This window comes from Leuresthes tenuis, unplaced genomic scaffold, assembly GCF_036924035.1.
Source record: "Leuresthes tenuis unplaced genomic scaffold, fLeuTen1.0.hap1 SCAF_9, whole genome shotgun sequence".
In the NCBI taxonomy this organism is placed as follows: Eukaryota; Metazoa; Chordata; class Actinopteri; order Atheriniformes; family Atherinopsidae; genus Leuresthes; species Leuresthes tenuis.
In genome coordinates, this window is record NW_027325363.1 from 7967507 (window position 1) to 7994281 (window position 26775).

At 38.8% G+C, this 26775-nt stretch overlaps 1 protein-coding gene across 5 annotated transcripts in view; it reads right to left on the reverse strand.

The window, feature by feature from the left end:
* Positions 1-26775, reverse strand: part of nbeab (neurobeachin b) — a 175863-nt gene that overhangs the window by 62858 nt on the left and 86230 nt on the right. For all 5 annotated transcript variants that reach the window (XM_072392132.1, XM_072392135.1, XM_072392134.1 and 2 more), the window contains 5 exons: positions 23289-23350; positions 19634-19698; positions 17651-17759; positions 15635-15801; positions 7446-7570 (listed from right to left, as the gene is read on the reverse strand). In XM_072392132.1, the coding sequence (XP_072248233.1) occupies positions 7446-7570; positions 15635-15801; positions 17651-17759; positions 19634-19698; positions 23289-23350 (528 nt within the window). The remainder of the gene's footprint in view (positions 1-7445; positions 7571-15634; positions 15802-17650; positions 17760-19633; positions 19699-23288; positions 23351-26775) is intronic.

Sequence of the window (26775 nt, forward strand, 5' to 3'; positions counted from 1 at the left end):
AACTCTGTACAAGGTTGAGTAGACCAAATAAACCATGCTGATTTCAACATGCAAATGACCAACATGAACTGTTGTGTGTGTGTGCTGGGGGCAACGATGCAGGGTAGAGGACTGGACACAGCTTTACTCATGACGCAATAAGTTCCCACAAAAGCTAATACCTTTTATAAATACAATGAAAAAAAAGAAGAACTATGACATGAAGAACAAAACGTGCTGACATGAAGAGTGATCTTCTCATGAGTGATGACCCTCTCACTTGAAGATACTGTTGTGCTAAAAGTGCTGCTGTGAAAAGAGTTGCCATTTGTCACCATTACAGGTTTGCTGTGCAGTGCACCATGGCAGACTGAATAGAGGGTTTTTCATGTGTTCATCCATGACCACTGTACGGAAGGACAAAGAGAATTGCTTGAGAAAAAAAATGTTAATCAAAGGGGAAAGTTGCTAGTGTCATCGTATAATCATGCCCACCAACTAGCAACTGTCAAACCTTACAAAACCATCAATATCAGAAAAGTTACAATCATTGGCTTCTCAGTGTGACAGTGGTTTTATTTCATGTTTGCTTTCAAGCTCCTCAGAAACGTTGCCAAGAGAAGCCACCCGATCACTAGTCTCCTGGGTCCTCTTGTTCAATCACTGAGCTGAAACTGCCTCAGAGTGCACTAATTACAATCCGTAAAATGCTTTGCAGGGCTTTCGTGACCTCATTGGAGGCTGATGAAGATCTGCTGGCTGTCACCAATGGAGGCCGCCTCTGAGCACTCATCACTGGGGTACAGCAGGGATTCATGGTCCCAAGTGCTTCTATGAACTGTGTCCTGTGATAACACTGTAAAACATTGATATCAGGATACCGTAACCTTTTTCAGGGTTAAGGCTTCATCTTGGAGTTGTTGAGAACGCACAGAGGCTTATATAACATCACTGGCTTGATAAAGTAACAATACTGTAGTATTGTTTTGTTCTGGCCATTTTACAGATCTCATAAATAACATAAAATATGTTGAGATTACAAATAAAGCTTTGTGATCCCTTGTGACATGACCTCTTTCCTTGTTAATGTTTAGTCATTCTTGAGAAAACAGAACTTGATGGTGTAACAATCAAACTTAAAAGCTCTTTTCAAACAAAAGTTTGAATGCTAGACAAAATGTGAAAAAAGGACTGCAATGATTTGCAAACTATTTAAAACCCTATATTTAATTGACTGTAGTACAAAGACAAGTTAACAAGTGTTGAAACTTAAAACCGTTTGGAAAAATAGGCTCTGATTTTGAATTTGATAACACTAACAATTTTAAAGAAGAGTTAAGACAGGTGACAAAAGAGTGGAAATAAAAAAAAGTCATGCAGTGCAAAAGAATAAATGATCAAATGCAACTAATCAGGCTTACTGGCAACTGCCAAGTGATAATGAATGTATACAAACGTAACAAAGATTGGGAAGAGTACATGATTCAGCAGTTTATGAAAACGCTCCCCTAAAACAGAATTGCAAAAGAAAAATAATATATTGTGCCATCAATAATTCAGGGAAGCCAGAGAATTCTCTCTATGCAAGGCTTAGAACCAATATGAATGGATGCGATCCATAGACCCTCAGAAGGCATTGCATTAAAAACAGGCACGACTTTGCGGTGAAAATCGCAGCATGGCCTCAGAGACACTTCTGGAAACAACTAACAATGAACACAGCTTATTGCTGCATCCAAAGATGCAATGCGAGGGGAAAAACCACACAAACGTTCCAAAAGGATCCAGTAACGAATAAAATCCAGAAATCGCCTTCTCTGGACTCAAGATAATTTAGGTGTAGTGTTCTAACCAATCAAAATTATTCTTTTTGCAGTTAAGAGAAAAATTATCTAGCTTATTGTCAACTCACGGTTCAAATTCAAATCAATTAAATTAGATCAAATTGAATAATAATTCATCATATTGCTACAATATAAGTTATTAGTAAATAAATGCTATCGTTATAGATAAATAAAATAAAATAAAAATCCGCTGACAAACATGTAGAACGTTTAAGTATTTGCAGAGAGGAAGGTGTAGTACAAATCTTCAGAGGTCACCACCAGTGGATTGAGGAACTGTTTTTGTAGCTTGGCAACAACTTAGCTAATGAGTGCACATGCAGCATTGGCAGATAACACAGGTGAACTCCATCAGTAGACGACACAGACAGAAACTCACAACCAACAATTCAACATCTAGGGTGCAGAGATGAACCTTCTTAGTGACATCTCCAGGATCACACTATCGGTTTTTAACAAGTACGGTAATGTCCCTCCTTCACCGTTACCACTCTGTCTGCAGTCTCTGTCTGTCCATAAAGTCTTAAAGCTGAATAGAGAGGTGTTAGAGCTGTTCACGCAACCATGTTTCTGTGAAAAAAAAAATGTCCATACTGATGTTCATCAGAGGTGTAAGCTAGTCGGTTTTAACTCCCAGTGATGATCAAGAGAATAAATTGTTTAAACTTCTTCTTCTTTTTGCTCAGATTTGTCAATGCTCTTCATCCTTGACGTCTCCTCTTCAACTCATATTGATTTGATCTTATTATAGTTATTACCTGGGCTATGAAAAGCTCAGTTAGCTGCTGCAAGAAGTAAACGACTTCCCTTTTGCCATGGTTATGCATCACAGCAGATGCAAAGCATCCAAAACAGCAAAAAAATCTGTGTTTTCACAGAAAAATAGCTCTGTAGAAAATCTCAAGAGGATAGGAAGAAAGACACAGTATGTCCAGAGCAGAGTAGGCTGCCTGCCTCTAGGGTGTTGCCATTCAGGATATAGCAAATAGATGTACATGAATGGTTTGGATAACTTGCATATCTCTGAAGTGATATACATATACAGGTTATAGAGTGACATTTGCTATCATCCCAGTCATCATCTTTTTCTAATTCAGAGGTTTTTTTTTGTATCAGCACATAAAAAAAATAGTCATCTGGTCCATACCAGGTCTTAAAAGCATTGCACAATATGTGCTGTTAATCTGACGTTGTATTCACCAAATTTTATTTAGCTAACAAAGACCAAAACAAACTATAGTGGCAATATGTAAAAAAAAAACTACGAACAATTCAGTAGGTTGTGGAATAACATTTAGCAGCATTAGCTTGAAGTGATAATTGTCTGTATGACATCATCATTGAATTGATTTAAGTAATGATTTTAACCGAAGCAATTTATAAGTGGGGAACAGATGGGGTTCAGCATCTCGCTCAAGGATAATTCAAAATGTAGACTGAGAAGTTGGGGATCTGTCTCTTCTTTACAACATTTCTTGCATTCATTGAGATTGGCTGGCACTCATTTATGCACAGCTGTCTAAAGATCCAACCACAGTATTTTAATAAGATTGAGATGGAGTTTAAGTGGACTATTGCAACAGTCTTATTCTTTTCTTTTCCAGCCAATTCGTATAGATTTGCTGCCGTGTAATCCTTGCCCTGTTGCATAACCCAGTTTCAGCCCAGATTTAGCTGTTGGACAGATGGCCTCACATTTAACTGCAGAATACTTTGGTATATAGAGTTCATGCTCGACTTAATAACTGTAAGGTGTCCTGGTCTTGTGGCAGCAAAACAAGCTCAATCAACCCCTCCACCAAAATCCTTAAAAGTTAATATGAAGTGTTTTTGCCAATATAAAGCGTTTGGTTTTTCAAGCATCTCCAGTTCAGTCTTGTCTGTTCAAAGGGAATCTTTCCAGAAGTTTTGTAGTGCAAATGCCACTTTGCAAACTGAAATCATGCTGTCATGTTCTTTATAGAGATATGAGGCCAAAAAACTGCCAAAACTTCAGCTTTTAGAGGTGCTCACACCTGCAGATGATCAATAAATCAAGTGCATCTAAATAGCAGCGCCTGGATGCTACAGTGTTTTGTGCACTCATAGCGTCATTCACACAAAGTGAGCTCTATACAGTGTTTTAAACATATCTTCCATTTTCCACACTCTGCTGCAGAATGTGTGCTCCAACACTCCCTCTCCACAGGCTCCACATTCCACATGGAGAGAAAGAGTCCTGTTGAGGATTAAATTACCATTGGAGCAATGCAATACTGCCATTTGTCTCTTCACTTTTATTTACTCTAAAAGATTAAATGAGGGGAAAAATGACACCTTAATACTTCCTGTGATGCAAGCCATCCGTACGTGTCTTGAGTCTATAAAAGTAAACATTATAACTTTGATGTAGGGTAGTTTACACAGTACAGACGCTTCCTTTGGGGTGATTTTCATCCACTATCCTGGAATGTGCAGTGCATGTCTACTGTGTTGCCAGAGGTCACAAATAATCACATCTTTAGCTCCATCAACATGGCAAAGAGTAGTGTCTGATGATCCCTAAATATGGACCTGAACATTAGGAGCCCCACTTCACCATGTCAGCATAGCATGTATTTACTTAAGGCTGCTTTTTCATGCCAATTCCATGATGTCATCAGTCACAGTCTAATGTCTTTTATTATAAAGCTGAGGAAGGTTAATATCGCAGCACAAAGCTGCATCTGCTGAAGTAAAAAGCTGTAAAGATCTGTGTCTGGTGCAATCAGCTCTGAGTGAAGCTGTTCACCTGAAATGAGACAGCAAGGACACCCGGAGGTAAAACACCCCGTTAAACATTTGGATCAATATTAACGTGACTTCCATTTCATGCTTGCCCAGTTCCAATCACCTAACAATATAGTCTGATACTGGGTGGAGGCTGGCCGTAACACGGCAGGTTATTACAGGCAAAGGGCAGAGACAGAATGTGCTGGCTAAGCTGTCAGTGTTGCTAATAGACAATGAGGCAGAGTTTAACCTCCCATCAATGTACACACACAGACACACACATTGTACAACTGTGACTTTAAAGGTTAAGCTAATGCAATAGTTTTGCCAATAGATCAAAGTAATATCTAAAAAAAGTTTACTTCTTACATTTCACAGAAGAATATTTTTATTTTCTCAGAGGACATTCTTTCTTCATTCTGTTTCAACATGGTTATAATTCTGAGAAAAGCTCTTTTACTGAAACCTTTGCTCCAAAAAACCGTCGAATTGTAACTTGTGGGTTGACAGAATATTGCTTTTGGCATTTATAGTCTAAAAATATCAATATGGCTTTAAAGAAACAGCATGAGTGATTACAAAAAACTGGTCAAGTGATTCCTCATACAACAGATGAATTAATTCAGCTTCTAAAATGACAAAAAAAGAGAGATTCTTCTAAAATGACACTGAGGTCAACTACAGCCTGGAACCCACTGAGCAGTTCTTAAGCATCCCTGTTAAATCCCAGGTGAAACATCTAAATATCTGTATGTTATGACTGGATAACGAGGGTTATCTGCTAAAGACAAGTCCTGCCTTCAATACCACAATTAAAAGTGAAGAAAAAGTGTTATAATGCATATAACACAAAAAAGTGCCAACTGCCACTGCCAACAACATCTACTGAAACTCAAACAAAGAACAAAAAGACGCTTCTCATTTTAACTCCTAACGAAACCAGGCCCCCGCTGCAGAACCACATCAAAGCCTGCAGGAAAAAGCCTAAAAACGCAGCTCACCTCTCACAGAGAGATATCCGACTGCAGGCAATCCCTTTCACTTGACAAGTTTATACATTATTCTGCTCATTAAAACTACCGCATGCCAGCAGGACCTCAACAAGTCTTCAGTCAACTAAACTGGGGCTATAATGCCACACAACAAAAACAAAAGTGATAGCTGAAAAACATCACTCATGTCATTAAAGGAGATAACACACTCCTATGCCAATTTGAACAACTGTGCAGTGTACAAGAATCTAACAGGCAAAGCTAACAAAGTTAAAACTGTTAGAAAAAACAGTATTAGGGTTCAAATGGTTTGGAAATGTGTGAGTGTAACAGGTAGTTAAAGAGGAAACAAAAACAAAGATGTGCACTTACAAGCAAGATTCACAATCATTGATGAGCGCATGTACATTGTATTACAGTGACTTATTCACTGCAACCATAAACTGGAAAATTTGTCTACATGCAGAGACAATAATTCTAATGGTCTAAAGGTGTCAGTTTCCTTTTTGCAACACACTTACAGGTTGGGTAGATTAAACAGGCATATCATTTAAACAATAGCATACTGCAACCTCATAGCGATTTCTTTGCTTTTCTGCCACAACAGATAATATTTTCAGCCAAATCAGACAGAAGTATGAGCATTTTTACAAGTTCAGTATTGTTCACCCTTACAAAAAATAATAATAATTAGAACAGGCACAAAATAGTGAGACCTATTGTATAAAATGTCAGTAACAAAGCTGAAGCCAGAAAGCATTATAAGTGAGGTCCCATTAATGAGACAAGGACTGTTTGGATCAACAATGAGGTGTAGAATGCTTCAAGAGCAGAAAGAGAATTTTCTATAGATGTTTTGATCCGTTTACAGGTTTAGTGATGTTTTTTTAAATGGCAGGCAGTGTTGATGCAATACAATGCAATTTCTTTGCCAAAGATACTCATATTTTCAAAAGTAGTCTTTTTTTCTAAGTAGGTCAGAACTGCTGAAATACCATTCGTTGGAGTCCTTTCAACTGTGGAAACGACATATCAATTGAATCCAGCAAAATTACTCAAAAGAGAGTGTTCAAAAGAACCTAAATGGAATTACCACAGAATCTAAAGCAGAAGCTGCAATTATAGCATGTGTCTTATATGTGAACTGCCTGCTGCTGAGAAAACAGCTGTCCCATGTTTATCTGTGGAGCTCTCACGATGTGCATGTAGAAGCAACCGTAGCAGAGCTGAAAGTAGCCAGAAGAAATCCTGAACCCAGCAGTGAGCTCCAGAAGCCCAACAAAAGGAGGTCAGAGAATACTGTCGTGATCAGGCATGTGTTCAGGGTTTTACAAAATGGTTATCGAGACCACAATGAATGGTGCTTACTCCATAAATTTCACAATCAGTACATTCAAATGAGCATCACAAAACATCTTTGCTAATATTTTGCAGGTAGGAGAAACGGATTGAGGTCATTTTATTTCTGAGCAGTTTTCTTTTTTTAAAAGTTTAGGTTGTAGGATATAAGTCAAAACTGACACCAGGTGGTGGGCAACACTATATGACTGCCCAGGTCAACAAGAAAAGTTTCAGTCAAAGGGTAGAAAACAGTAAAAAGGCAGAGCCAATTTGTTCTTCAATATATGTCATGATGGAAATAAATTGTGCAATAAAATGGATGTGTCATGTTCTATTCACGGGACTTGCAATTAATGTCACCTATAAAACTTCTAAGCAGCATGCTAAAGGACGTGGAGAAACTAAGACCATGGAAATCCTTTTTCAAAATAGTAACATAGCAACAGTGTAACTATACTTTTACCATGCAGCATTGATGTCTGAATTCTGGATGGATTTAGAAATATACACCAAATCCACAAAGATATGACACACTCACCATACTCCTGCAGGGACTTCCATGTGACATCTAAGTGGGTGGAGCCAAATGGGTTTCTGACAAATCTCCTCCTCCGCCTCAGGTCATCTTCCCAGTAATCAAGACGCCAGAAGTCATGCAGCTGACTATGATAGAGACAAGAGGAGAGGCAGGTTAGACAGAGAACACACCCCTCAGTGATGGTCTGATTATAGCAGCCACTTTCTTATCACAGAAAAGCACCTTGAAGAGAAAAATCGGTCAAAAATAGCAGACTTTATTAGGCTGAGTACTAGCATGCTCTGCAAATGTGTCAGTAATGTTTGCTGTGCTAAAGTGTATAGTATCAGAAAAGCAGGGAACCAGCAGCAACTACTGAACACATAAATCACAGGCACCCCCATTTACAAATACAACTTCAAATTACAAGTATAAATGGGGCAGCTTGCCTCTTTTTTTACAATGTTTTTTAACAAGTCTTGTAAATCAAAGGTAGGAACCCTCAACGCAGACAGCGTGGCGTTTAATGATCAGGGTCTTGGGGCGGTTGAGGCATGAGCCTATAAAACAAGCCCCCCTTGAAGAATATGTGGAGCCATGATTAAAATAATGTGCTGAAATATTCATTGAAATGATTCCCAGAGCCCTGGAGCAACCCAATTGAAAATTGCATTTTTATTCATTATTAATAACAGCGAATTAGGACCGTGAAAAAAAAAAGAAAGAAAAAGAAGAAAACAGTTCCAGCATGTGGTAACCATCTTTGTAAATGATTATTCCAACATAAGTGAGGACCTGGGATAATTTTATTGCTTGCAGCTAATGCAAACCATTAAGCATCAGGACAAGTATTTGGTTTCTAAGTGCTGCCTTTCCAACTGTGCACTAGCTGGAGCTGTTTCAAACCCTTTATGTTTCCCTTATAGGGAAAATAGCAAAAATGTAATGTTTCATAACCCCACTATTTAAACTCATATTGACATATTTTCTTGCTTTTTGTTATACAAACATGAAATACTTATGATTACTTATGATACAGAACACTGCCTTTACCTTCAAAATGTGAATAAACTGAAATATATATAAAAAAAAACACTCAAAGCTCAAAAACAAAACCTTGGATAGAGTGTTGTGGGCTTGAGGATATTTTTCACTTTGTTGTTGTTTCAGTAAGACTGCTTGGCAGGAAACCATCTTTCATTGTAGTTTCTGCCCCCTTCCCTGCCACAGTATTGAAGCAGTCCGAACAGATTATAGTGTTACACAGGATCACATCACAAAATACAGCCTCCTTGCTCTATGAATATAATATCTACCAATGTCAGAAATCAAGAGGCTCAGGAGACTTAGCTGGTCTCTGACAGCAACAAGAGCTCAGTTGCAGTTAAATATCAATCAAACATGAGTATGTGTGTGCTCAAGCACACATGCTGTATCTGCAAAGTATCATGAGCTGGTGTATGCAAAGCAAGACTAAACGCCTTGAGCTTGTCCCCTGCCAATCTCCCTCAAAGCTTAACTGAAAAGAAGAGATGTCAGTGGGTGGAAAGGAGACACCCACGTAAATGATATTGTAAATGCAAGATTACATAGTGTGAAAATGTAAGTCGACTGGAGGCAACTGGGCGATTATTGTTGAAGATTATGTCCCTTCATTCTTAGTACAAGTATGGAGCAGATGCCAGTCGAGGATAAATCCTTACTTTGAAGATTTCCTTATTACAGCATTATCTGCATTTGCTGCATTTCATATGGTCTAGTAAGGCCTGCTCATTTGAGTTCAATTTTAGTTAAGATCTTTATTCGTCTTTAACAGCAATCACAACAAACTGAACCCTCAAGGTACAATGACTGATTAATGGACTGAACAGCAAAATTGTGATCTGCTGTGCAGATGGTTCCAGTCTGAAAGTGGTTTTCAGCTGTTTGAGTAAGACCTGTGATATTCTAGAATATGTGGTCAGTGCTTGGCCGGATTTGGACTCTGCAAAGTGTTGTGCTGAATGAACCCTCTCTTTGAGGGTGGTCCAGAGCCTGCTCAGGAAGACTGATGGAGATCTAAAGTTGGGTGATCCTGAGCATCCAGCTGCAGATTTTAAAAACTGATCAAGAAAATGGAAGATGGTGCCAGTCCACCTAAGAGCACATCCACATCTTGGAAACATTGGTCAACATTAGGCATAAGCAAAATATCAAATAGTTTGTCTAAAATTAAATTTTTTTTATTTGCCGGAACCTGAAAGAATTTGGTTTAATCTGAAATATTAAAGCTTACACTTATGGCTGTTAAAGGTTACAAACACACGTTCCTTTATTCTTTCAGGCCATCAGATGGTCAATCATTAATATAGGTGATAAAAAGACAAATTTCGCTTCAGAATTTCCCAATAAAAAGATAGTTGCTTGTATTGTCTGTGTAACAAATTGTCTATCTAATAGGATTCATTAAGCAGAGGTGGTTTGACACCTCCTTATTTCACACATCGAATGTGTCTGGCTTCATGACAACCATAAAGAATTGCTGTGAGCCGGCCCTCTAGAAACTGGCAAAATTTATTAGTCCCATCACCCATCAATCACCCAAATGGATTTCAAACCGCATTTTAAAAGCTAATTTTCCAGCACTGATAACCTACAGGAAACAGGAGCACCATTATTTATGGATGCTTTCAGACTTGCTAAGTGCAGTAGGATAAATGTGTAAGGGAGCTATCGTCTATTCTCTTCTCTTTCAAATGGATATTTAAAGCACGTCTTTCCTCAAGGTGCCAGTGTTGAGTTTTTTGAAGTGCACAGTATAAGACAACCCCCATGCACAGAGAATGTGTTTTGTTTGCAAAGAGAGACAGAAAGCTGAAAGCATAATTCAAAAATAAAATGGAGGAGGGTGGCAAAAGGATTGACAACAGTTTTACAGGAAACCATAACATCATTCAAGAGAAAAGAAAGAATTTTGACAGCTGACAAGGGCTCATATTGGATCACAGGGTGATATACTTGTAATGTTGCTCTGACATTAGGGCAATAGAGGACCATTTCCTTTCCAAGCATTTACTCAGCATTATATTTTGGAGCCAAATCTTCCTTGTAACTCCGTGTGTGTAAACAAACACAGAAATATAAAATCTTTGGAGAAAATGTAGCTTCAGCGATCTATTGCAAAAAAGACAATGATGGAGTCACTTTAACCAGAATGGCTCACAAAACATGTACAGGGCTGGACTGCAGACAGATAAGTTTCTCATGGTTAAAGAATTCCTCTTTATTCTACTTGTGCTCAGAGGGGATTTGTGCGAGATGTCAGGAGGAAGGACAGGGACATGCTGATTCAATAAAACACCATTATACTCCTTTTAAAAGCTTCCACTGGTGACATGAGTAGGGTGTAATTATAATAAATACCAGTAATCAGCGACATATCTATTGAAAGAAGCAGTGACTGGTTTTTGTCACACACACAAACAGACGGAGCACACATCAGTTTTAAGTGACATTTGGAGGACAAATGGTCTTTTCTTTCATTTTCAGCTGTCCTAACAGAATGAGCATGAGTACATGAGGATTTCTTTGGAGATACAAGTGTTCTTGCACCTAAAAAGCATATTACGTAAGGACTGCAAAAGGTGAAATAAACAAAAGAGAAAAGACTGTGGCTCAACTTACTTGACGTGTGCTGGCACAATAAAATGTATTGAAAAAAGTCTGTCACAATATTTAGTTCAGGAAAACTAACAATGTCTCATTTGGCTAAGACACAACAATTCATTGAACCAGTTCTCTGCCGCTGGTAAAATGAAAACCAGATATGTAGTTTTGTAGTAATACGAATATCATACATCATGAAAAACATCAGGCAGTCAGCAAAGACAAAAAAAAACAAAGCAATCTGAAAGCATTTTCTGTCAAACAGCACATTCTTTTGTGAATTTCTATGCCACATTCTTTGACATACTGCTGTGATAAAAAAATACCACCACCACCACGAAAAAAAAAAACATTGCGCAGCAAAAGTGGCAACTGGCAACCATATGGTGATGTACCCATATCTTTGAAAGTAATCTATCAAGTAGAGAGAAAAAATACACAGCAATATCCTCAATAAAAAAGCTCGAAGTTGGATCCTGTGTCTCTTAGATTCCCAATGTTAAATTGCTGTAGTCAGCATCATGATTACATTATCACAAAGGGCTGCAAATGATACACAGGACTTTCATCTCTTTAATTTTTCCATTTCTTATCATCATGGCTCTCCACACTGCTGCAGACAGAGGATTGCCAAGCTAAGATCCAAATGTTTCTGCTTATTGGATATGAGTTTTCTTTTGTAGATTAAGAGATACAGAGAAGGCACACTGAAGAAAGGGTTTTGGACAAAGACAAAAGGGAAACAACATAGCGGCAACAAGATTAACTCCAGGTCATCTAGTGTAATGAAGACAGACGTATGCGGTCAGACGAGGGATGAGGAGCCACACTGTACTAGTGAAACCACCCCCCCCTGGATCGCCAGCTTTGCAGAACCAATCTTTCACGGGAAATGTGGCACAGTCAAGCAATGCCCAGCTCAATTTCAACACCCAATGAAATTGATGATTATGTGAATGGGCCTCTTTCCAAAGATAATTAGCACAGTGTACAAGGTTAAGATTGCCTCAAGGGGATTGAGGCAGGCGTAGGTCAAGAACAAGTGCGAGTAGAGAATATATCAGTAAGCAAGAACAAAGGAGCATCATGTTTTAAAAAAGATCTAATTAGTGAATAATAATAATAATAATAGTAATAATAATAATAATACAAAGGACTCTCACTCGCAGGGAGCTCTAAATAGATCTGTATTCTATTGAGCCCACTCCAGATAGTGGACTGAAAAATAAAAAAGACGTGTGTAAAAGATTGCACAGACAAAAACAGAAGAGCACTTGCAAGCTCAAGATACGAAAGAAAGGCACACAGATATGCATTTATCGGTATAAATGATATTTAAAGGACCTAATTCTTCTATGAGAGAACATGACACCTATTTTGCATGCCTGGTGTCAAAAACATTGGTGTTTTCACTGCTATCATCTCTATTATCAGGCAGCTTTTTGTTTGTCTTGTCAGACTTAACCAGAAACATTGACTTTTGTTTTCTGTCCCAGAAGGGACATCAGACCTAAAACCTTCTGAGGCTGTGAAACTCTCTAAAGGTGCCAACTCCTGTTGTAGCAGTGGACTTGTATTAGAACTGATATCCCTTTCAGGCAAAACCAAATACCCAGGGCACATAGTGAGTAAAAAGGTTCATTCCATCACAAAGTTATTATCCAGGGGGAGATTGTTACCATTCATCACATGCAAGAGATGAAACTCACTGTTAGTCAAGGGAAACGGCTGTTTCACTGCCTTGCCACAGATCAATATAAGCCGCCATTTTCCATTCTCTCCTTTGCTACAAAAAGTAATTATACAGAAGAAATGTTGACAATCAATAGACCAGTCAGGTAAGGTTAAGGTCCGTGCTGGAGCCCAGCACAGGCTCCTCTGTCAGCTGTCAGTGATGCAACTAAACTTGCTTTGGAACAAAGGTTTGTATGCTTCAATGCCTTTTAGATTAGTCTCAGGTTGGTGTGTTAACATAGTTCCTGGAAATGCCATTAAATGAACTACAGGAAATTAAACAAAAGAAAGTCCTTTAGGTTCAAAATGTTATTATGTAAACTCATATGTCTATGTGATGAAGTAATCGACGTCGACTAATAATGCATTTTAATTTGTTTGAGATTGTTTATCACTTTTTTTGCTGCAGTTCCATTTATTTATCTGTAGAGTGACATAATTTATAGTTCTGTCACTGTACGGAGGTCCTTTGCTGAAAAATTGGTAGATGTTAGCTTTCAAAGTATTCATCAGTCTCACCTTGACATCTACTTTCACTTTAGACGAGCCTGAACTTTATAATCCACTGGCAGGGTTCAGAGGTCAACAGCAGAGGGGACCAGAGGGCAGTGAAAATCACTCTCTTGCTGGAAAAAACTCTGACATCCAATTTTCAACTTGATTTATCAGTGTAAAGCTAAAATTGATAGTGTGTCATTACTGAGCTGAGAGCTGTCTTGGAGAGATGTATCAAAGTCTCCTCATTTTGATTTAGCACAGTGGATCAATACAACCCTATACTGTTTCAATTTGAGGAGCATTGATTTTTCTATGCTGACTCTATACAAGGGGACATTCATCATCAGGCAAGCATATAGTCTGATCAAACAGACCACCATAGGGTCTGATCTGCTTATTCTTCAGTCCAAGCACATGACTGCAGAGCAGCTGTGTTCAGGCCCTGCACAGATTATTACCTTGTAGCTGGTTGTTGTCATATGTGCGGCAACATTTTACTAATGCTGTTTGCTAGAATAACAACAGCTCAAAATAAAGTGGATGTCACACAGTGGATCCAACCTGCAAACGTCTGGACCTCAGATAAACAGGAGAACCAAATTTTTAACCATCCAATGAGAGCAGCTGCAAACACACGCTAGGTAAAGGAAATAATATAAATATAATATAAAAGAATGATTGTTGTCTATATTACATTCTACACTAATGATAAACATCCTCTGGGATGTCTCCAGGCAAAACTTAGGAGTTAAAGGTAAAATAATTTCCGTGCATGAGGGTGAAAACAAACATTACCAAGTAAATGATTTCTCTCTCTCTCTCTCTCTCTCTCTCTCTCTCTCTCTCTCTCTCTCTCTCTCTCTCTCTCTCTCTGTCACACACACACACACACACACACACACACACACATGCAGAGACATAACAGACAGCCACCTTCAAAAGCCTGGGGGCTTTATATTTTACAAGAGCAGCATAAATGAGAAAGTTAATGTAGCAGTGAATAAGACTAAGCTGCTGAACTGCAACACTGCCTTGAGCTTGTGAGCATATTGCATCATTTTTCTTCACCAGCAGGTTACCATTAAATTTGAATTTGTTGGAAGTTTTGTGGTATCATTTACAATGCACCCACGCTCAATAACCTTTTGTTTCAATGCAAATGCTATGCCTACGAGAGGGGCTCCATAAATATTTGAACAAGGGCCCTGAATTCAATCCAATACATTTTTATAGGTTGTTAAGGTTCAGTCATTTTTAGGAAAATCTGCTCTTAGATACAGCAACCCGCTCACTCATGGTCAAACTATAAGCTTAATACTCAACAGAATTTTTGTGCAGTACAGATACTGTTTTACAGTCTTTCTGAAATTATTTATAAGACAGTAATTGCCTCTAAAAAAAGTCAAATGTCAATAGAATATGATGAATAGAAAATGCCAAAATAAATTACCTGGGTAGGATTTAAATGGGCACCGGCAACTATGTTCACTATTCTAAGAATCAAATGGAAAATAAGACAAACAGAGATGCTTATGATATCTGCTGGTAGAGGTGGAAACAGGTAAAATGAGGCAATAAGCTGTAATACCAGAGCTTCTTCACATTTAATGACAAATCCAAAGCATTCTCAAAGTGTCTGGTCTTTTAACAAATAATAAGTATAAGTATACAGACTGTCTGGGTGAACACCACAATCAAAATAAATCTCACTACAGCTTTACTTCCATTTAATTTCTAATAACATTTGCAAAGGTAAAATTACAAAATTACATTACAAATTTGCCAAATTGTTAGTATGAAGCTACTGTAGTATACAAACAGTATAGTCTAATAATAACTGTTATTACTAATACAACAAGATGGTTCAACTAAACTGCTGTATCAAAGGAACCATGTGGAAACAAGTGAGAGGTGGGCGGCAGAGCAGGAGAACCGCTGGTTATTTTAACAGGGCCCATGGGGAAAGTTGCAACTACCACCAGGTGCTGCATTGTGTTACTGAGTGGGTCAATGAATGCCTGGACAATGCTGCAGAAACACCCCAACCCCCCATCTTCCACCCAAGTATGTTGGATGACTGGCCAATCAACTGTCCTCAGGGGATTAAGCCACTCTGCACTGTAATTGCGTTTGCTGACCCGATTGCTGACCCTCCTGGATCCTGGGAAAATGATATTAACTGGTGGTCCTATCTCTTTACTTAAGATTATCGTGCACAGGTAACTTTTGTCCTGATGGTTGGACCCAACCTTGTAAAGTTATTGTTTAAGACTCAACATGGCTTACTTACGTTGGTCTGAAATTGAACTAGGACATGAGCAACGGCTTCTTACCTCTGGCCTGGTGTGCCCCAGGCACCGTGCTTGTTGGTCAGGATGTTGACAATTTTTTGCTTTAACTGGTTGGCTGTCACATGGTCTCTGTGTTTAGCAGCGCTGATCAGGTGGTCACACATCTTCTCTTCTTCTTTTCTATCAGTTGCATATTGGGCACAATGGGACTAATTGGTAAGAAAGAAAAAAAAGTAAACATCACATATTTATGGATTTCGGAACAGTATGTACTGACAGAAGATATGTATGACATTGCACTTATAAGATTTTAGAATGTTTTACTTGAATAAAGTCAGAATAATATATTTTCCCGAATGGAGCATTAGTCACTCTGAGGAATGTTATGGCTTCATTCAACACACTTGAGTGCATAAAGATATTAGTGGACAGCTGAGAGATGTATTTCTTCTCCTTTAGAGGAGTGTAGTAAATCATGGCAAGCGCGTGAAGGCAGTCCATTCCCGAACTGCAGACAGATGAGGCTCCCTGCTAGGTGGCTGTGGATGGTGCTATTAGAGTTGAAGGAAAATACTCTAATAGATTTGCAATGAATATGGTCCATAGAGGTTTACAAAGCTACATTCCATTATACAAAAAAAAATGTTAAAGGTCTCCCAGTATAGAAGTGGTGCAAATTGTCAAAATGCAGCCATTTTCTATAACTATATAATAAGAACTTTCTCCTGAAAGTTGCAAAGAAATTAATAAAAAAATATCAATTGCCATATTAATGTTACATCAATTTCCACATGTCAGTGTAACTGAAGTGTTCCAGGTGGCTGAAAGTAAACCAGAGGAGTAAATGTGACCATCTTTGCTGCTAAAACAGGACTGACTTACGAGTCCACCCTGAGGGGACTCCTGCTAATATTCACAATCTAATTTGCTAACAGAAGCTGGAAGTTAATTGAATTTCTTCCTTTGAATTTGAATTCTGTCAGATATTATACTTCAACATATTCCTCATAAAACAGATAACTCAATCCCTGCTTGTCAGCTCACATTACCATGTGATACTGTGACAAATATCAAGCATTATTTATCACTTTAAAGCGTATGACGCTTCTCCCTGACACCAACTTAATTGTAAAACTGTCTTATCTGCGTCCTGAATCTTCAATCTTGGAGAAGAGGTAATAAAGTAACGTCAGACCTCGATGAAAAGTGTAAGCTGTCTGGAGTTGGCAGACAGAGCGTATGGGGCCAGGTACACTTCCCCCCTTCTCTTGACATTGCATATCTAGCCGTCTCTTCGAGTTTATCTAGCAGGTCAAGGATCCTCAAGAACTGTATATCAAGCAGCTGTTTGAGGATGGCTGCTCTTCCTAGATAAGAAACCCATCACTCCTCACATGTACGAGCTGTTAACAGAGGTGGTGGAAAATTGTTTGATGATGTTTGCAAGGTTACATTGCACATTCTGACAGTTTATAGAACAAAGCTGCAAAGAAATTTTAATACACAAATACTTTGTTTTTTTTCCAGTTATTCCACTGAATGCACTGCATGCATTTACGCCATGTACTAAAATCATGACTTGTTAAAGTATTTTTATATTCTATACAATCAATGTCTAGCTTTTGTTTTATCTTTGACATTTTCAAACCCAGATAACCATCTGCGTCAGTATTTAATCCACCCCTGTCAAACCAACACCATTTCAAAGTCCTAAACTAATATTGCTGGGATATCAAGTAGCAAGTCGTAATTACATTCCTTTATAAGAAATGTAAGGGTAAGGAGTTAATCCTTATAAGGACACAGAAGGGCACGATTACTGAGCACATAAAGTTGAATGGCAGTTTAATACTAATAGGATTTGTTTAGATCTCATTAGAAGATTTACAAATTCTATTTTCACAGGAGATGAAAAAAAAATTAATTTATAAAACCAGTGATGTAGAAAAGTGATATTCACTGCTGATAATAGTTTCTAAGGTGCAATATATTGCGAGTAGTGTAATTCTATGCTCCACCATCTTATTAAAATGCAAAAAAGGACTGCACAATTGATACCTCAAACTCTGCATGTTTGTGGACATCTTCCGCTCGCTGTCTGTTGAGGATGAATTCAGCCTCGTTGGCAACCCGGACTATATGGTCCTTCATGGCATGGCAGAGCAACCTTTGACATTCAAAGTAAGTTAAATGCAACATAAACTTCATTGTCACAAACATAAATAATAAGAAAATGTAGAAATATTAGTTAAAACATTGTAATTTCTACAACTGGGGCAGGTTTAGGGCACACATAGCTTGTCAGGATGGTGCAACATGCTGCTTGTTGAAAAAGAAGACAAGCAAACACCATCATTTGTCTGTGTTATGTAGCAAGGCTGCAGGTCAGTGACAGATCCCTCTGTAGCATTAGGGAGGGAATAGAGCATCATCAGAGCACTGAAGCCTGTCTGGCATTCTTCTAACTGTCTGTGCATTCCACCAAACTGACCAAAACATCAGCTTGCGCCTGTACTGCTGACAAGTCTTACTGACTCCAGAGAGTCTGTGAGCTCCAACCTCATCCACATTTAAATTCAAGTAGCTTTAGTAACTGAAAGCACCCTGGATACTGTGTGTAGATTACACACCATTTTACACACCATTAGGCTAGCTTTGTTTTAATTAAAACCGCCCTTGTTCCTCTCCAGTGCTTGATACAGACTGCAATTTTCCCAGTCTCAAAAAGAGTCAGTAATCAAGGGGCTGCATTTATCAGCTGTTCTTGTCTCTAAGTGTTGACAAGCACTCATTAATAACGAGAAGTTCACTGTTCAAAGACAGAGGCTGACAATGCCAAGATTTGTTTTAGAAACCAAGAATAGATGAGAAAGCAAGCTGTCAAGAGATATCTGGAAACATTTTTTTTGTGTTAGGAAGGGAGCCTTTATAAGCTTCAACATTGACATTTCTGAAGCAAATATTTGGTTTACTTCATCAGTAATTTTAAATGTATGCAAGATTTTTTCTTGTATTTTCTTTTTTTTTCATTTTTGTTTTATGACTGTTTTGCAAGCTGTTATTTTCTGCACTTATTGTTGTATATTTGCAGTTGGATCATTGGTCAGAGAGCATGTCTTCACAATGTACTCTGGTCAGCTGTCCCTCTCATCTCATCTCTTTTAATACGATTGAAAATATCTTAGAATAAAAACATTTAAACTTCCCATTTAGCACTGAGATTTTTGTTCAATCAGGCACTCTTTATCTCCTAATTTCAGAAAGAGTGACCTTACCTTGAAACTGGAGGTCTGATTAGATCATATCCTTCCCTCCCCACCCAATCAAGGCATCTTTAGTTTGTTTGATATTAGATTGCCATTATGAAACAGAAACACCACACAACAACTTGCTCTAAGTGTTGTTGCACACCCAGTAGAAACAATGTCTGTCAGCCACGCCTTGTAACACAAACACATTTACCAGGGTCAACCTCTAGATCTGTCTAGTTAAGTAGAGAAGGTGTACAGAGACTTGAGTCAGATTGGAAAATTATGTCTGTCAGCAGCACCCTGGACAGCGCCGTGTGGCCCGTACTGACTGAAACTCTTTGTTCCAGGGCCAGCAGGGGACTCAGAAAAACCTGACTGGGCTGGAGCTAGAGCCTGGGCATACAGGAGGCAAGGCCAGATGGGTCAGCAGATGGGCAAGGAGGCTGAGCCGCCCCTGATCTGCTCTACAGAAAACTGGGTCTGGCCACTCCCAAAGAGGGAGAGGGAGGGAGACAGGGAAGGAAGTAAAACACACAATGGCAGACAGTTGACGAAGCTGTCTGCTCTCTACTGTTCATATTAGTAATTCATACAGTCCCAACAGTCTTATTTACTTTTACCCACAACAGAGCGGGCAGGAGGAGTTAGAGGTTTAGAGCTAATCTACAATGTAAACAACATTTCTATGGCTGCCAGGCAAAAAATGATAATAAGCTACACATACTGTTAACAGTAGCTTAAGAAAAATACTCGTTGGCAGTGTGATTTTACATTATAATGGATGTATTACCTTCCTTCATTGATTAGCTCAATGAACGCCAGACCAGCATTCTTCTGAATGGAGTTCTGCCACTCCTAAAAGAAAGAGTTTGTGATACATTTTTCAGACAAGCCTTGTGTTGAGGTGGAAATTGATTGTTTAAAGATTAGAAGAGAAACACATAGCCAATTAATATCAGATGTGGGTTTAAAAAAAAGCAAAAAAAACAAAATGGATCTAGTCAGGATTTCAGCCCCAAAGTAGTGCTACTGTGAAGCAAAAAAAAAAAAAAGTCCCTAACCCCTACCCTAAACATACTATTTTAATCCAATATGAAACTATACATCTAGGATCTATATATCATAAATGCATGACAAGAATCACATTTCACCATGCAAATTGCATATTTCGTCTGTAATTCAGATTACATTTCATAGGTTGTAATTCAAGTAGGTAAAGAAAGCATTTAGTTGATATATCCTTTGAGGAAAAATGTGATTGCTATAAAAAGCTGAAATTCTGCACCACATGTGAGACCATCCTTTCTTCCTCTGTGAAAAGATCTGTAAACACAGGAGAGATGTAATTGTGGGATGAAACTGTATCCTCTCGCTTAAATACAGCCATTTCCTCTGTCCCTTACAGTGACAGATTACTGAGCAGGCTCACTGAGCCCTGAAGTGTGTGCCTGGAAGGGATCCGAGCCATGGGCCGGAGTGCCAGCACTTGCTGTCTCACAACATGCTCTGGAAATGATTAAAAAGCAGTTTGAGAGCGCGCCTTTCACTGTGGGAAATTCAGCTCTCCTGTAACCTCACTGAGGTGCAAATGAAAGGGAAAACAGAAAAGGCCACAGTTCAAAAGAAAAGGGAAAGCAGAAGAAAATGAAAAGAAAAACACTGGTGTCCAAAAGGCCGCTGGTGTATATGTAATCCAAGGCTATACATCTATATATATGAATAAGAAACCTACAAGGATGCTTGGTAAGCACAGTGATTCATCTAATAACCATGTCCAAATGATAGAAAAGATGGTGCTAAAAAGCATAAAGTACATCTGATGCAAAGTAGTAATACCCACTGTTAATTCTCTGTGTCTAAACGAGGTAAGCAGCATTTCTTGAGCATAGCAGAAAAACTGACTTTGACATTATTATGTATGAGCAAATGTTTTCATGAACAGTTGTTGTGACTGACACATACTGGTTCATGCAAGACGACACAGTCTGACCCTACAATGCGTTGAGTCAAGTCAGGGAGATGGTGCTGACAAACTGCTGAGCATCTGGTCTCCAAATGTTCCCCATGACCCTTTTCTCAGATACAGTATCTGCCTGGAGTAGGCTGTTGTTGATTTGGACAGGGTTCATGCACAGCCAGTCTTCCAAGGTTCCGCGCTCACGTGACAAATATAAATACGGAAATCAAGGCAGATGTGACACTTCAGCAATGCCAGGAAAGTGGCAGCAGGTCAGCAAAGATATGGCATGAACTAGTCAAATTTGCCATCTTGTCTGAGGAATGCTTGTTGACAGCTGAGATAACACTTCAGAGGCTCTCTTCGTCTTGTATTTTTTTTTTTACTGCTGAGCTAAATTCCCAATGGAGGCTGCCTTTGATTGCAGAGATTAAAAAAGTCTTCTGCTACCCATTTGAAGGGAATTAGGCCCGGCACGCATCTCCTTTAAAAAAAAAGAAAAAAAGAAGTGATCTGATTTTTTTATGTAAATGCAGACCATGACCAGCATTCAGCACCTCCGGTCATTAGTTTATGTTGAATTGCTGGAATTTAAAGCTGCATCGTTTGAGGTTATTGACTTTTACAAACTTAAAAAAGCAGAAGAGCAGGTGAATTCTTTGAAACAAATATATGCAATACCAGAAAATGTTCAACAATCAACGATAATGATGTGGGCTCACTAGGGGAAATGGAGCTACATTTCATACTATCTTTGAAAAACTCACCACCTAAAATCCCACAACTCCCATTCCAGTGAGAAGCTTTCGGGTCTTCAGAAGAATCACTCTCCTCCTACTTTCATCTTCCTGAAATTCAGCAGGGCACTAAGTATTTGTGGTGTTTCAATCCAACCTGTCAGTATGCGGGAGCTTTTGCTTTTATCTACTCGGCTTTGCTCTGTTATACTCTCCACATCTGGAGGCCCTCCATCAGTAAATCTCTGTGGCTCCACTCTAGATCCCCCTCTATATGTTTAAGCTGTTACAAGAAACAGAACTGCTTGACCTTTTCATTCAGCTGCCCAGGCTGAGGAAAGACACACAGTGTCTGCAGCCTAGTCCAGCCACATGATGATTGCTGTGATTAGTATGCATAAATAAGAAAAGGCAGATCATTAGCACTAATTTATTCATAAAACTGACAGGTCACAAAACAGAGAGGGACTAAAGGTCAGCTAAATGCCCTCCTGGCTGTCTTAAAAGATTAAGCCTAAAATATGTGAGGGACATGTCAAAATTGGCATGTCATAGCGATGTCAGTTAAAGCTCACCCTGCATCTGAGAAAACCTGCTGTGCTTTTTAAAACCAGCCCCTTAGATGCAACTAAAGTCTTCAGTTCATTGTAATGTTATCAGCAGTGAGACCAAATACCATAGCTAATATTGATAAAACACCTTTTATACCTGAAAGCAGTAATATAAAAGAAACTGATAGTAATTATCCATCATTGCATTATTCTTTTTAAATCATATTAAGTGGTAATTCAACTGTATTGATTATGGATACTGCAGAATTAGTAAGTAAAATAATGGCTCTTCCCTATTAGAAAGCCTTTATACTCCAAGCTATATGGTCCAGTTTTGAGGCCTCATGGTCTGATCAATATCTCAGCCTGGGTTTCATCCCCAGAGCCCCTAATGGCAGGAACCTCTGGAGCCATAGTAATGCTATCTGTGTAAAGGGGGATGGACTCAGACCCTTAACAGCAAGCTGAAGCTCTCATCTGCAATAAATCCTAGAGCTGGAAAAGACAACTTCCCACAGACAGTCTAGAGACTGAAAAGCAGCACAAAAAGGAGTCCATCAAAAACCATCATAAGAGCAACAATAACTCAGGCCTGGCTGCCCTATTTATGCACATTTTTGGATAAAAGCCTGTGAATAATGACCTCCATATAAAATAAGCTGAGCTTCCTGCTGAAGAGTGCTTTGGACTGTGGACACCATGGAGCACACAAAGTGGCAATCCACCTCTTCAAGTCTCTGGCCCTGCAGTCTGGATCCACAGAGGCACCAAGTAATGGCTTCCTTATGGGTTACTGACTCAAGACTGATGGGCTGACAGAAGGTATGTTAAATATCTTCTGTTCTAACTGCTACATCAGGGCTCTGACCTTCTCTAAAACATGGGCTTAACAAGAGATTCAGAGGGTCAGCTCAGAGGTGATCAGTCACTAGCAGGGCTGCATGAGGTGGGGCTCATTCTCTAAAACAGGGCTTGGAATCAAAGCTAGGGTGTAGTGAGAAAGTCACTGAATTCTGGGGGCTGTGTTTGTCTCATCTGTTTTGCAATTTGCAAAAGAAACATTTCACTAAAAGAATACAGTGACAGGCAGAGTTCTCAGAAAGATCAGATGACCTGCTTTCTGCTTTCCAAAAGAAAAAAAAAGAAAAAAAAGTCTGGAAAAGACCATTGTGAAGAGGACAAGAAAGGAAAAAGGCTCACCTGAGAACAAAGCAGCATGACGAGCTCCACCACTGAGGTGCTTGACTTCATACATACTAGACCTTTGGAGATAGAGCAGATAAACGGGATAAATGTCAATCATACTTGTAAGCAAAATGGCAAAGTAATAATAATCAAAATGGCAAAGCAATAATAATAATCACAGTGCAGCTGCATACAGTGCAGCATTGAAATGCAATGTTTTACTTTGATGAAGCTACTGTAGATGATGAAGATACTGTATTCAACTCTGCTCCACATATATATATATATATATATATATATATATATATATATATGTGTGTATGAATATATATAAAAGCGACAAAAAGCTACACATAAGCATTTCCTTCAACAGAGACACATACATATCTATTGTCACACATGCCACAAGCTCACAGAATACATTCGCAGCTTCTGAGCCACTGAAACAGACAACTCTCTAATGAAACATGGGCAGGTGTGAAAAGCTAATTTGCAGAAACAATGCCTGAAATTAGACTTATATTCTGCACCTTTTTGCTGCACCAGGTGAGAATCATGAGAGGTGCAATCAGAAGCAAAAGCAACTCTCAATGACTAATTACAGGCTGGCAGAATAAAACTCAATGTGACTTAACTGCTATTGTTTCATGTGGACGAAAAAACAAAATTCTGTTTATTCAAAACATAATAGCTTTATCAACTGTTATATGATTGTTTCTAAGTTAAAAACCTAGAAGATAGCATGCTTTACATTACAATGAAAGCTGGATCTATCCTTAAAAAGCTCAAGGAGTCAAAAAAAGCTAAAATTTGATATTTATATCAAAAGGCACAATCTGTTGTCAGTAAAATGTAAAAAAAAATACTAAATACAATACAACTTATTGACCTGCGTGTTTATAAACCCATAGCCTATGACTGGCTGAGATTTTTTATTATGATTTTAACTCAAATACATATGGCAACAACAACCGAGTACAGGACCTTAAGGTCATCCAAAAAACATTTAATGGGAATCATTTAGCCATTGGGAATACTGTAAAATGTATCACACAGTGCAAAATATTACAAACACCAGATGGATGAATAATTTTGTTGCTCTTCCATCCATCTATGTTCACAAGCTAAGACTGTCTCAAGGAACATACTGTAAATACTCAGAGAGGATGTGACCCTTCACTTGTACACAGACTGCACCGTTTGACCTCTTGTTATAGCAGTGACATGCGAAGCCATAAGTCAGTCCATTCTGACACAGGAGTCAGGTGGCCATCTGACCCTGGCCTTGTGCTGGTAGACAAACTAAATGCATTCTATTTAAACACGGCCTGCCAGTCCTTTCCTGTAAACAGGGCAGGGTTAAGGCACGGGTGAATGTGGCATTGTGGGGTGATGTGGCGGCAGGCTGGGCCACTCAGGGGACAGCAACAAGCAGGCGGCAGGCATCACAACAGCAGCAGTGTTCACACACAGCCTTTACCCACCAACTCCAAGTGTAAAGCTCAGAGTGCACTCAGCATAATTGCCACAGTGACCACATGTCTGAAAAGGGGGTGAAGGAATAGGGTGAGGCAAAGGGGCACACAGGGCACAAGAGGGCTTGACCCCAAGCAATCTACGAAGTGATGGATGGCTGGTAATTACTGGTAAATGGAGTGCCTTTGCACTGCAGCACAGTATTTCAACTGTGTGCCTGGGAAAGGCCAGGAAGAAAACTGGGGAGGAACAGAGAGGGGAGCAAACTTATGCACAAACAAACTGCAAATAGGAAAATCTGAGTTGGCTTAATAAAGTTAAGTATTCAATTGGTATTTAATTGCTAATAGTGAATCTGCATAATTCTCTTTTTTTTCTCAGATAATTCTGCTCTAATCCATGTCAGGGAGCACTTTTCACAGACTCAGACAGGGTTAAACATGTCTGGTGAAGAGTACTGAGGATCCTGCTGTCTATCTACGACCTTGTTTGTGGGGTTACTGTCTGCAGCCTGAGATCAGCTTTGGTTTGTCAGCTTGGTCAGTCTGCTGACAGACTTTGAGTGAAAGGGTAACAGATATATTCACACTTGTCAAGCCAATGCTACCTGATTCTTATTTCCTTTCTCTTGACATAGAGTAAGTAGTCTCAGCCACACGTGTATGGCATCTTCACATGCGCTCTTACATAGGTATGATATGAGCACAGTATGTAGAAGGAAACTCCTTGTCTGATGAAAACAGGCTGGCTTACTGCATACATTTTTATATTCACAGTTAGTAATACTGTGAAGGAGAACTTCATGAATTCTTTTACCAATTTTGACGAGACTGGTTAAACAAGTAAGACTCATGATTAATTTAGGCAATGGTGATGATTTTCAAGGTATACATTAAAAATGCAAATCCCAATAAAAAGCTGAAGCAGTTCTCACAACAAGAAACTTATGAACACATGCAAAACAAAAATATTCGATTCTCAAAAATACTGTCCATGATAGAAATTTCCATATTTGCTATAAACATTTCATAACCTACACAACACAAAAAAATCCACATTGTGTCCATAAACTTCTTTCCAGAATGGCTTTAATGTCACAGGAGTGCATCCTTTAAGAAAGCTGTATTTGCTGCATAGACCTTTAAAACTACTAGCGGTCTAGTTTACTAAAAGAGACAGAGGCAATGAGAAAAGGCAGAGATAGTATTTCACTTGAAAGTAAAGAGACTCAAGGCCACACACACACTTTGAATTGCACACATGAAGACAAATAACTGCAGACAAAGTTTTGCACATGCACGTGCTGACTGCGGTGGCAGTGTGTTCTTGAAAATACAAGCCAAAGTGAGCCTGGGGAACATTGGCAAAGCACACATATGCAAGTATGTTGTCCAGATTAGGCACAAGTTACACTGTGAGAGGATGCCAACCTGGGGCCAGAGGAAGGCACAAGTAAATAAAGACCAGAGTGGAGTGCAAAAGAAGAATCACACATTTCTGCAAACACTACTGAAAGCTGACAATACAGCTCTTTACACAGCCATTTTGCAATGAGACTGCTGTATGCTGCAAGAAAGAAAAAAAAACTTAAGTAATTTAACTTAAAGCTTGAGTAATGTTGACAGCTAGAAGCGAGTTTGTGACAAATACTTAGACTTTAGCTATTGCCGTCACTTCATTAGTGTTAACAGCTATCAATGTACTGAAGCATTAGTGAAAAAATTCAACAAGGTCTCTGTAAGCATTGATACTTAATTTTACTTTCCATGTTATGTACGTTGAAGGGCAGCATGATGGTACCCAGTTTTAATCTCAGCAGGGACATATTACATGACATGGATTCTTTATGACACAAAAGAGCGAAAAGGCATTAAGACTAATGCATCAATATTTTTGTCAGTTACTCTTAAAAAAAAAAGAATAAAAGAATAAAAATTCCCTCTTTCACTAAGTTACTGTGTGACCTGGAAAGTTTAAAACTAGCAAGAGGTAAAGACATTCAATTATCTAAACACTCATTTCAAAA